Source organism: Eleutherodactylus coqui, chromosome 3 (genome assembly GCF_035609145.1).
Source record: "Eleutherodactylus coqui strain aEleCoq1 chromosome 3, aEleCoq1.hap1, whole genome shotgun sequence".
Classification (NCBI taxonomy): domain Eukaryota; kingdom Metazoa; phylum Chordata; class Amphibia; order Anura; family Eleutherodactylidae; genus Eleutherodactylus; species Eleutherodactylus coqui.
The window spans coordinates 250,277,950-250,290,074 of NC_089839.1; the positions used below are offsets into that span (position 1 = coordinate 250,277,950).

General features: G+C 45.8%; 1 protein-coding gene across 2 annotated transcripts in view; it reads left to right on the forward strand.

Annotated features, from left to right (window-relative positions):
• LOC136621633 (flavin-containing monooxygenase 5-like) overlaps positions 1–12,125 on the forward strand; it is a 47,266-nt gene that overhangs the window by 14,949 nt on the left and 20,192 nt on the right. The window contains exons 1-3 of one of the 2 annotated variants that reach the window (XM_066597265.1): positions 6,614–6,726; positions 7,220–7,370; positions 11,002–11,190. In XM_066597265.1, the coding sequence (XP_066453362.1) occupies positions 7,239–7,370; positions 11,002–11,190 (321 nt within the window). In that variant the 5' untranslated portion in view covers positions 6,614–6,726; positions 7,220–7,238. Of the gene's footprint in view, positions 1–6,613; positions 6,727–7,219; positions 7,371–11,001; positions 11,191–12,125 lie in introns of those variants that run through there. The other variant, XM_066597264.1, reaches the window with a different exon arrangement.

Here is a 12,125-nt window from a genome sequence, read left to right on the forward strand (position 1 = left end):
GGGGCCTAAATCACGCCCTTCAAGCAAAATTTCTGTTTTGAAAGCCACCGGCAGCTCCTTTCGGTTTGGGCCTCGTTGTGCATAGAGACATAAGATTTGGGCCACAATGGGTATGTTTCTGAACACAAGGCAAACCGGGATATTCATTTTGGGGTGTAAATCCTCATTTTCATGTGTGCTATAGAAACAAAAACCTGCCTTTAAAATGACATATTTGCAAAAATTTGAAATTTCTATTTTTTTTCTACTCAAATTGCCTCAATTCCTGGAAAAAACTGTGGGGTAAAAATACTCATGACACCCCTCAGTAAATACATTAAGGGGTGTAGGTTTAAAAATGGGGTTATTTGTGGGGGTATCTATCATACTGACATCTTTGCAATCTTGGTTTGGTGTAGGAAAACAAAGTGCTCCTCAAAATGTTAATAATTAGAGATGAGCGAATATACTCGCTAAGGCACTACTCGCTCGAGTAATGTGCCTTAGCCGAGTATCTCCCCGCTCGTCTCTAAAGATTCGGGGGCCGGCGCAGCTGACAGGTGAGTTGCGGCGGGGAGCGGGGCAGAGCGGGCGGGAGAGAGGGAGAGAGAAATCTCCCCTCCGTTCCTCCCTGCTCTCCCCCCGCAGCTCCCCGCCCCGCGGCGGCACCCGAATCTTTTGGGACGAGCGGGGAGATACTCTGCTAAGGCACATTACTCGAGCGAGTAGTGCCTTAGCGAGTATACTCGCTCATCCCTATTAATAATTAGTGTTAAATTTGTACGTCTCCTAAATGGTTAAAAAAAGTTTTTAAAATGTGTATCCAAAATAAAGTAAACAGATAGAAATATATATTTTATCAAAAATGTGTACGGTATGTTCACAAATATTTGAGTTTTTGCAGTTGAAAATGTGAAAAAATAATTTTTTCAAACTTTTTCCAATTTTGTCGCTTTTAATAAATATACATAAATTCTATTGGCCTATTTTTACCTCCTAAATGAAGTACAACATGTGGCGAAAAAACAATGTCAGAATCACTTGGATATACAAAACCTTTACGGAGTTATTCTATGTTAAGTTGACATATCAGATTTCCAAAATTTGGCTCTATCACTAAGGGCTTAGTCACATGGGCGACAATCTGCTCATGTTCCTGCCCGATAAGACGGCCGCACCGCGTGCGGACGACACTCTGCATGATCGGCTCTATTGCCAGCCATGTGTCCTTTCTCCCGGCCGGTGCAGAGAGTCGTCTGCACCTGCAGTGCAGCTGTCCTATCGTGCAGGAACACAGGCGGATCGTCGCTCGTGTGACTGAGCCCTAAGGCACAAAAGGCTTTGTCACTAAAGGGTTAAGAACCGTTTCACCTTTTTATAGATGTGTCATCTTTATTATATCACAGAAGGGGAAATATAGAAACATAAAAACAATCACAGAAAATGGCCAATACTTACTGAGTAAGGAGTGCATATAGATGCATCCTCTCACCATGCAGGTAGCTGACTACCAAATGAGGGAGCTAATTGCACCTGTGCGGGACACCGATGAGACAGCCACTCACACTGCCTCTTGATAATGAGGGGTGTGGATGCTTGGTGTAAGCTCCCACACATAGTGGATACAGGGTGCCAGACCATTCTGATACATGTAGTTCACCATGCAGACCAGCAACCTATTAATGACGCCATAATAATTTGTTGGGTTGCCCTGCACTTCCAACAGTAAACCACATTGGTACTGCCACCCTGGGCTCCCCCTGGAGTCTTAAAGCCACGCTACATGTGAATGATAGATAATAAATGCAAGGCATTTTATGTTTCTATATTTCCCCTTCTGTGATGTATTTATATTAGTGTAGGGACCCACTACAACGCAAGGAACCGTGACGTTGTTAGTGGGCTGATGTATCTTGACCAAAATCCATCTAATGCCTTGGGGAGATCCCCCATGGCTCTGCTAAATCTTCCTGCTATGGGGATATCCCCATAGTGGAAAGTGAGTAGGTGGGGCTTGACAGAGTGAGCAGGGCTATATGGATTCTTAGAGAGCATCCCTATAGCAAACCATAGGGGGTGGGGCTAGAGGGTGACCCATCTGGCCCCTCCCTCTTCCCCCATGCTCTTGGGGGAAATCCTGTAACCCCGCCCCCCTCTCTCCCCGCAATAGGGAAATTCCTTGTCCCCTACTGCCTTCTGCTGCTGGGGAGTTGCCCAGCAGGGTGAAAGAGGAATACTCCTCTGCTTACAGTGGGACATTTAAAAGGTGCTTCTAGCTAGAAGTACCTTTTAAATGTCCTGCTTTAAGCAGCGGGGAAGCTATTCCATGCACAGGAATTTTCATTAACTTCTGCTCTCATGGGAGTCATTGGAAACTCCGGCCTGTCGCGCAGCGAAGATAGTGCATATTCTATCTTTCTTAGGTGGGCGGTGTTTTGCACCCCTAATTCCGTTCATATGAACGCTTCTATGGGAACCCATTGGTTCTTTTAGAAGCGTTCATTTTGCGCACGCAAAAAGCACACTCGACTGACCGTGGCCTAATGCAGCATTCACATTCTTTGTCAACACAATGCATGTTTTTTGATGAATATAGCATTTATGTGCTAATAAGGGCAGCATGCAATTTCTATACCATATACTCTTTTGCCAACACTTCATTAGTATCTATGCATAGTGCTTGCTTTTGGTACTGTATCTTTGTAGTAAGCTTGGTTCTGGTACTATTTAGGCAGCAGGCTCAGTTCTGCTATCATATCTATGTAATAAGCTCAGTTCTGGTGTAGTAGCCCAAATGGGTCTTACAAAAGTGCCTTGCCTTTAAATGGCGGCGCTCAGTTCATGTATAACCAGCAGGGGTTAATTTGCTTGCTACTTAATTTGCCCTGTGACAGAGCTACTAATAATCTGCCAGTTGGACAGTTAATTTTGATTGGTTGCCGGCAGATTGAACTCTCATTGGCTACAAACCAGTGGAGTGACAGTTGGGAGGCAGTTGATCATGCAGGTCTTGGGAGTGAAGAGAGAGAGGTAGAAGAGGAGTCATGTCATAGTTATATTGAGACTAGTAATTATTGGGAAATTATGGTACCAGTGTTTCTGGTGGTGCCATGCGCCACAGAGCTTTGCTGCATGCATGTCACACACACAGCTGTGGTACATGAACGTGTGACAGACACACACAAGTATGCTACATGCCATGTGCCTGACAAACACAGCTTTGGTACATGACATGTGCCTGACAGACATGACATGTGCATGGTACAACACACAGCTTTGCTACATTATATGCACGTAACAGACACAGCTGTGCCACAGTACATGCACATGTTACAAACTGAGCTCTGCTGCAAGACGTGTGTCACAGACACAGCTTTGTTACATGACATGTGTCTGACAAACATGACATGCGTATGGTACAAACACAGGTCTGCTACATGACGTGTGTCACAGACAACTTTGGTACATGACAGGCGCCTGACAGACATGACATGTGCATGGTACAAACACATCTCTCCTACATTATATGAACGTGACAGACACAGCTGTGCCACAGTACATGCACATGTTACAAACTCAGCCCTGCTACATGACATGCACATCACAAACACAGCTGTGCTACATGACATACATCCATGCTCACTATACACATTACACGCACAGCACATTAGACAGCCAGCCACTCGCAGCTCTACTACATTTATGCTGACTGCACACATGACACACACAACTCCTGGAATACAGTGATGAGCCCCTGGTCATGTGATCCCTGACTTCACCCACACAGGTGATCACATAAAGTGACATCAACACACGTCCTGTACTTTCTGTCAGCTTATTCAGTATACAGTACTATCAAACTCCAGAATGGCTCCTCCCACAGCAGTGACCTCAGCACAGGTCCTTCAGCCCGCCGGATCTCTGTGCTGACGGTAGGTCAGTGCCTCCTGTCAGGACCGCTGAGTTGTGCCTGACATAATAATGGCTTAGTGGTATTCTCAGTATGTTAGGACTTGTCATAATGGTACCAAAGGGCGGAGCTATGACGGGGCCAGGTGGCGGGGCAATGATGTCGCTAGGTAGCTGAGCTATGAGAATCACTCACACACATACTTGCATACATACAAACAGACAAGTGGTCATTAGTAGTTTGAAGATAGTCATTCAGTGAAATTTCAGTCAGATCAGTACAGTGCACAGAGAGTTTGTCAGTAAGTCGACTGTCAAACAAGTGAACCTAATAGTTAGTCGGTGTGACCTTGTGTGTAGTTGAGAGGAGTTAATCAGATGAGTGAGAGATTTAGATAGTAAAAATCTTTGGGCGTCCATCAGAGAGAGAGCGAGGGACAGTGTTAGTGTGTATAGAGAGTGATTTAGGATTACCGGGAGAAGAAAAATCCCTGTCAGCATTGCAGTCAGGGAATACAGAGCAAAGTTATAATTGCCAACACCAGAGCCACGGAATACCCTCATAACCTGGGCCAAAAAAATGTGTATACCGTTCAACGTTCACACCATTGAAGAGCCATTAGGAAAACTAACGGCACTGTCATATGTTACCCAGAGCATCATCTCTGTCTTTAACCTGAAGAATCCCATGTACATTATTCCTGATACTCCTAACATGTAAAATAAATAACCACTTTTAATGAAAGGCTTGTATGTGTCCACTGATATATGATCGCTACTGAAATTAACAAAGAAATGGGAAAAAAAGTTATTACGTTTTAAACCCCCGTTCTTGTGATTTCTTAACTGCATCACATTTTACATTCTTGTGCTAATGTAGCAATGGCGTCACGATTTACTAATAAGATAAATAAAATTGCAATAACCCTACGAAGAGGCCATTGTGGCTCTGTCACAGGCGACAGGGAGTTGCTTCAGAGCACCTAAGCAGCCACTCTTGCACTAGTACCATATGTATATAGTAGGCTCGGTTCTGGTATCTATTGTATCTATTTTTAAGGTTACTTGTGGCAATGTATCTGTGTAGTAAGCTTGGTTTTGGTATTATGCTGTTTAGTAGGTTGGATCTAGTGCCATCAGTCGTGCGGGGGGGGGGGGGGGGTGTACAGTGGTGCGTGTGTGCGTGCGCTAGTGGTGTCAGGAGACCCGGCTGTCAGAAGTAGCGGTGGAGTGTGCGGTCGCATAGACTTGTCGCGGTGGAGTGTCCGGTCGCATAGACTTGTCGCGGTGGAGTGTGCGGTCGCATAGACTTGTCGCGGTGGAGTGTGCGGTCGCATAGACTTGTCGCGGTGGGGTGTGCGGTCGCATAGACTTGTCGCGGTGGGGTGTGCGGTCGCATAGACTTGTCGCGGTGGGGTGTGCGGTCGCATAGACTTGTCGCGGTGGGGTGTGCGGTCGCATAGACTTGTCGCGGTGGGGTGTGCGGTCGCATAGACTTGTCGCGGTGGGGTGTGCGGTCGCATAGACTTGTCGCGGTGGGGTGTGCGGTCGCATAGACTTGTCGCGGTGGGGTGTGCGGTCGCATAGACTTGTCGCGGTGGGGTGTGCGGTCGCATAGACTTGTCGCGGTGGGGTGTGCGGTCGCATAGACTTGTCGCGGTGGGGTGTGCGGTCGCATAGACTTGTCGCGGTGGGGTGTCCCGTCGCATAGATTTGTAGCTGTGGGGGGGTGGTCTGTCACAGTAATTTGTCACGTGGGGTTGGAGGGGGCTGTGACAGTAATTTTTCACACGGTATAATCCTGCCTGTGCAGGGAGGGGAGGAGGGGAGCTGTGTCTGTTGTGAATGGTGGATCCTGTGTTATCTATATATAGGTATCACTGTACTTGTAGGGGGGAGGGGCAGGGGGTGCTGTTAGTGTACTTGTGTGTGGGCACTGTAAAGGGGGACTCTGGGGGGGAGGTCACAGGGGGGGCACTGTATAGGGACGCTGTGGATGGGGGGACTGTGGGGGGCATGTGGAGGGGGGCTACTTTGGAGTGCACTGGGGGGGACTCTGGGGGGGGGGTGGCATGTGTAGGGGGGGTACTGTGGGGGGGGGGATACTGGGGGGCACTGTTGAGGGGGGACTGTGGAGAATGCTGTGGTTGGGGGGGAATGAGGGGGGCTACTTTGGAGGGCACTGTAGGGGTGACACTGGGGGGCACTGTGTGGGGGCATGTGTGGGGGGTACTGTAGAGGGCACTGTTTGTGGCACTGTGGGGGATCATTAGGGGGGCACTGTGGGAGAGTGCACTGTGGGGGGGGGGGGGGTCATTGTGAGGGGGGGCGCTGTGGGAGGGGCACTATGAGGGCATGTGTGTGTGTGTGTGTGTGTGTGTGTGTGTGTGTGTGTGTGTGTAAATGTTTTGTTTTACTTTAGCAGGGTGGGGGGGCAGTAGGTAGCCTTGCAGTGGGTGGCTGCAGGAGAGTTCTCTCTTGGATCTCCCCAGCCCCTCTCCATTCACTATACATAGTGCTGCTGTTTACACTCATGCCAGGATTTTATCCTGAACCATGAGTGTATAACGCAGTCTCCCCTGGCCACACCCCCGCTGAGTATAGTATGCAGCAGGGGGCGGGGCCTGGGCGGGGAGAGACTGTAGAGCAGTTCAATAGAGGTGGGCGTGTCATGGGCGGGGCTAGGACGTGAGCTGAGGGAGGCCATGAAATCCTGCCTTTTCATGCCTCTTACTGCCATCGGGAGCGCGCACACAGAGGAGGGAGAGCGCAGAGCATTGTGGGAAGGCAGCACAGAGGCGCCATCTTTGAAAGCTGCAGTGAAGATCAGATTCTAAGGTAAGAAACTGACATTCCAGCTGATCTGCCTGCCGGTTTGAGCCCCTGTATGCTGTGTGTTACTATCCTTACTGAAAGGGAAGCAGCAGCATTATAAAAATTTTTTACCCTGTGTGGCCGGACAACCCCTTTAATTCCTTTCCCTACAGGGAACACCCGTTCTACCTCAGCAGTGTTCCATCCTGTCTCTGACTTTTGAACTGTATCTCAGTTTTGGTACTATATTTATGTAATAGGATTGATTCTAGTACTGTATCTATATAGTAAGCTTTGTTATGGCACCGTATCAATGTAGTAAGCCTATTTTTGGAGTGTGCTTGATTCATTTTTAGCCTAAAGTGACAGGAGAGGGTAAAATTAACTATGGAAAGTTGATCATCCCTTAAAGTTGCATTCAAGTCTTGTGCAGTGAGTAGCGATTGTTGCAATATGCAATAGAAGCATTACCTAAGATGATGTTCTCACTTTCCTAACAATGTTCTGTTCTGTCTAGCTAAACACAGCACACCACCATGGTTAAGAAAGTTGCTGTGATCGGCGCCGGTTCCAGTGGACTACCTGCAATTAAGTGCTGTCTTGATGAAGGTCTAGAGCCCACATGCTTTGAAAGCAGCGATGATATTGGAGGACTCTGGAGGTTTACGGTATTTTCACACATTCATTCTTTCACACATCGGTTTTTGCCCCCCCCCCCCCCCCCCCCCCCCACAGTAATGTGTTATTGATTCTATTAATGATGTACATTCCATACAGCAACATTACAGGAACAGAAAGGACAATGAGACCTCCACAAATTTTTGGAAAGATTGTCTGGTTGTAGACGGCCCTTTTAAATCATCTTGGTGTTGTATTGAACTGAAGTAATGTGCTGTTTCTTTCTATTATAAATGCCTTAAAAGTACTTTTCCGGTCCTTAGAGAGGTTTTCCCATCTCAATAATTATACATCATATAGACCCTTACTAAAGATGAGCAAACCTACTCGTTTCGAGTAATTACTCGATTGAGCAACGCAATTTTCAAGTACTTCAGTACTCGGGTGCAAAGATTCGGGGGGCGGGGGGAGGCGTGACGGAGCGGGGGGTAGCAGCGGGGAACAGGGGGGAGCCCTCTCTCTCTCTCCCCTTCTCCCCCCCCCCCCCCCACTCCCTGCTGCAACCCCCCACTCACCCACGGGGCCCCCCGAATCTTTTCGCCCGAGTATGGAAGTACTCAAAAATCACAGTACTCGGGCGAAAAAGTAGTAGCGAGTAGGCTCGCTCATCTCTAACCCTTACATAAAGTTATTAAAATCTGACTGTGGATGTGGAACCACTGTGTCAACCTACCGGGTATGTGATGATGAATTCCAGCATGGTTGACAGCCGACCCCAGCATGGGAGGTGAGATACCGGATGTATGAACCCCGTATACATATGGAAACTAGGGAAGGTATTTTGCCCTGAACTAATAACCAGGAGAGGGAAACCCCTGCCTATAAGCGGAGCAGTCATCCCAATAAGGAACAGAGAGGCAGACTCATGAGAATAACAGACAGCTGGATACATGAACGGAGGACACAGAACACAAACAGAAAGCAAGGTAGCAAGGAAACTGCCAGAGCAGCAGCTAAACATGGAGTTATGGACATGAATAACACAACAGCATTAGCTGAAAGGCCCAGGGCAGCTATATAGGGCGCTGATTAGAAAAGATGCATCAGCTGAGCAGGAGGCCCAGGAGCAATTAACCCTGGGAGTACTGGAAGAGAATAAATGAAATTTCAGTGAACAGGGAGAGCAGGACGACGCCCATGCCTGCCAGACACAGAAGCAGAGGATTTTTTTCTTTATATTTCATTGTTCCTATAGTTCTTTATTTGGAGTTCCAATTTGGTGATCATCCCTGTGATATAGAGACTGGTGTGGTGTTAAAACCAGAGCCTGGGAAGGTGAACGCCATCCAGGCTTGGCCCACCCCTAAAACTAAAAAGCAGGTGATGTCCTTCTTGGGGGTACCGCTGGGTTCTACCATAAATTTGCACCCAACAACAGTGCCCTAGCATAATCCCTCACTGAGCTGACCAAGAAGAAGTTGCCTCAGGTAGTGGACTGGAACCCTGATTGCAAACAGTCCTTCATGACCCTTAAGGCTGCGCTCTCCAGTGCCTTAGTTCTGCAGGCACCAGACTTCACCAGTAGGTTTGTGGTTCGGACTGATGCCAGTGCATATGACCTGTATGCTATTCTCAGCCAAGTGCATTCAAGCAGAGAGGAGCACCCTGTACTATATCTCATTCACAAGCTCCTACCCAGGGGGGTGGTCTATGCCACCATTGAAAAGGAATGCCTGGTCATTGTGTGGGCCCTGTAGAAGCTGCAGCCATATCTCTGTAAGAGCAACTTCACCATTGTGATGACAACAACCCCTTCGGGGTAGAATGGCAAACTCCTCCAATGGAGTCTGGTCCTTCAATAGTATTATTTTTCCATTCAGCACTGAAAAGGGAGTGAGCATGGCAACGCAGACGGACTATCCCATCAAGGGGAGGCAGCGGAGATGGGCGTAGTAGGTTATCTGTGGGATCAACCTTCCATGCCCATTCAAAAACGGGGAGGTGTGATATAGAGACTGGTAGGGCATCAGCCATGTAGCTGCATGTGTCATCCATTTTGTGTGTAATTAGATTGCATTTGTAGTTTCTCAGTTGACCTTTCTCCCATTTCCTCACTCCTGCCTGTTAAATATTCACATTTAGAAAGGCCACTGGGCTCACCTTACATTGTATAAGAGCTGTGATGTAAATAAGCCCTTTTCTTTCTTCTATGCTTCTGTCTCTAACTGTGTGTTTAGTTTAGAATTAGCATCAGGATACCAAATTGTGTGACCATTTACTTGTTAATGAAGTCTAAGGCAAATCATTCACCTAGAAGCTGAATTCTCGCAGACATGCTGGCTCCGACATTCAAATTAGGGAAAACTCTTTTAGTAAGGATTTTTGGTTGTGTGAAGGTCCTAGCCTGATATGAATGATATTTTTTTATAATTGGGCAGGCCATCTGAACAAAATCCATCTAAACTCATTGGGGCGCGGGGCCCGGATCATAATTGATGTGTCACACTTGATATCGCTGAATAGATGCAATCATGACCGGAAATATGCCAGGCATATATTCCCGATTGGAGGATCTCCAGCTGAGATATGACCAAAATAGGGTATTATGTTTTTTCACAGGTACATACGTATTTACCCCTGCCTTTTCTGAATGATCTCAGAGGGGGCCAGGAAAGGTGTGTTCTGGGGAAACTTTTAAAACTAGGTGCTCAGAGAAACCCAGTTTTATGATCTGCAGAGATACACTACAGCGTAAGGACTTTCCAGTTTGCTTCCAGTGACTCTGCACAATCAGAACCTTGGGCCGAACATCCCAAATCTGGTATATTTATTTTATTTTCTCCTTGTTTTATTTTAAATACTGCCTGTGTATACCTGTAAACCTTGTCTCCTTCTGTAACATATATAATATTTCGCACTGCTGGTCTTTTTTAGAATAAATCTGCAATTTATTCATCAAACCTTGTCCGTTTTAAAATGAACTATAACTTTGAAGATTGTATTAATAATTCATAAGTGTAGGTTCCAGCTTACATGGAAAACAAAAGCAGGTGGTGGCAGCAAGTGTGTGGGTATTGTAGAGTGCTGGAGCTGTTGGACCTGATCAGCTGGTGATTTGAGCTTTCGTTTTGCATGCGTGCAGAAGCCTGGGGAGGCTAAGTACACATGTGCCTATATTCTAATGACTCAGTGCTTGCAGTTCTGCTAGTGTGATCAGTCGAGGCTCCACCATGACAGGTGTTCGCAGCAATGAGAGCGCTCGGAATAATCAATCCGTGACCAATCGTAATAGAGGCGGGATTGATTGGGGTCTCCCTATCTCTCCCCTCTCCCATCCATGGTAAATTGGTGGCAGCAGCGGGATCAGTCGCCCCCCCCCCCCCCCCCCCCCTGTCCGTGACAATCCCTCCCCCACATTTGTGACTGGGGCTATATACCATTGTTGACAAAATGTGATGAGCACACTTTGTTTCCTTTACCAAGAATCTCATATTTATATAAAAATGCACTTAGCAATACAGTTGTATAAATAATACTAGTATTAAATACTTTATACCACTTCGGAATACATTGTATTTTGGTGCTGGTGTTCTCCTGCAATCTATGTAGTTATGTTGGGGTAGTTTATGTTAATGGATTTAACCGTACATCTAGCAAATATTTGAATCTTTTTCAATGCAGAAAGAACCTGAAGAAGCCAGAGCTAGCATTTACAAGTCCGTTATTATAAATACATCAAAGGAAATGATGTGCTACAGCGATTACCCAATGCCTGAAGAATATCCCAACTACATGCATAACTCCAAAGTGCTGGAATATTTCTATCAATATGCTGAACAGTTTCAACTCCGGAAATATATCAAGTTTAAGGTAGTAATCAGTATCATTTATCATCAGAATTAGCCATTGAGAGAATTTGAAAACATTTAGTCCCCATACACACAGCAAGGATCGGCATGGTGGCAAAAAGAATCCTGTACTTTGTTTATCGCCATATGTACGGAGCTATCCTCACATAGAAGTAATAATACTTTTCTAAGAGAAAAACTCTGTACACACAGTATGTCATCAGACAGGGCATGCTATAACTTTTTTCTGGAATCTGAAAGTAAAAATCTTTGAATGAAATTAGAGACATATAAAGGTTAGTGTTGAAGGAACCAAAACAATCGAATGCTGTTTCGGGTCAGACTTGATAATCGTTCGGTTCAGGTCGAACCCTAAGCTCGGGTGGTTCATCTTGATCAAACCCAATAAAATCTATTTTTCCCTTTCCTCTTTTTCTTTATTAAGTTTGTCTTAAAACCAGTTCAAAAGTACTTTGATACTCTCCTAAGTAACTTAAGAATCTTATGCAGGTCTTCTATGGATTTTAGGCACTGTAGTACAACAATTTTGGGGGTTTTGTGAACTTCTGTTTGTTTGAACTACATCAAAATTTTTACCTAAACTGCAGCTTTGTAAAGTAGGTACAGTAGAGCTGGAGCTCTATACAAAACGCATGACTAAGGTTTAAGACTAGAGCTACACTGATACTTTTTATATCATGAAATTGAGAAATCGCTATCCATAGGAATACCTTGAATCTCTTAAATTGCTACAATCCAATGAATCGCAAATTTTCGATCACAATGTAATGAGATTTTATGAGTGTTTTTATTAAGTAGTAGCGATTTTTATATCTTAATATATTAATCTGAAAATCTTGTGAAATTGCTTGTTGGTTTTGATTGCTCGATAGAAAAAAGCCTTGCTACCAAAAGGACTAGCGTAACCCTACCTTAAACGGGAATGTCTCATTAGAA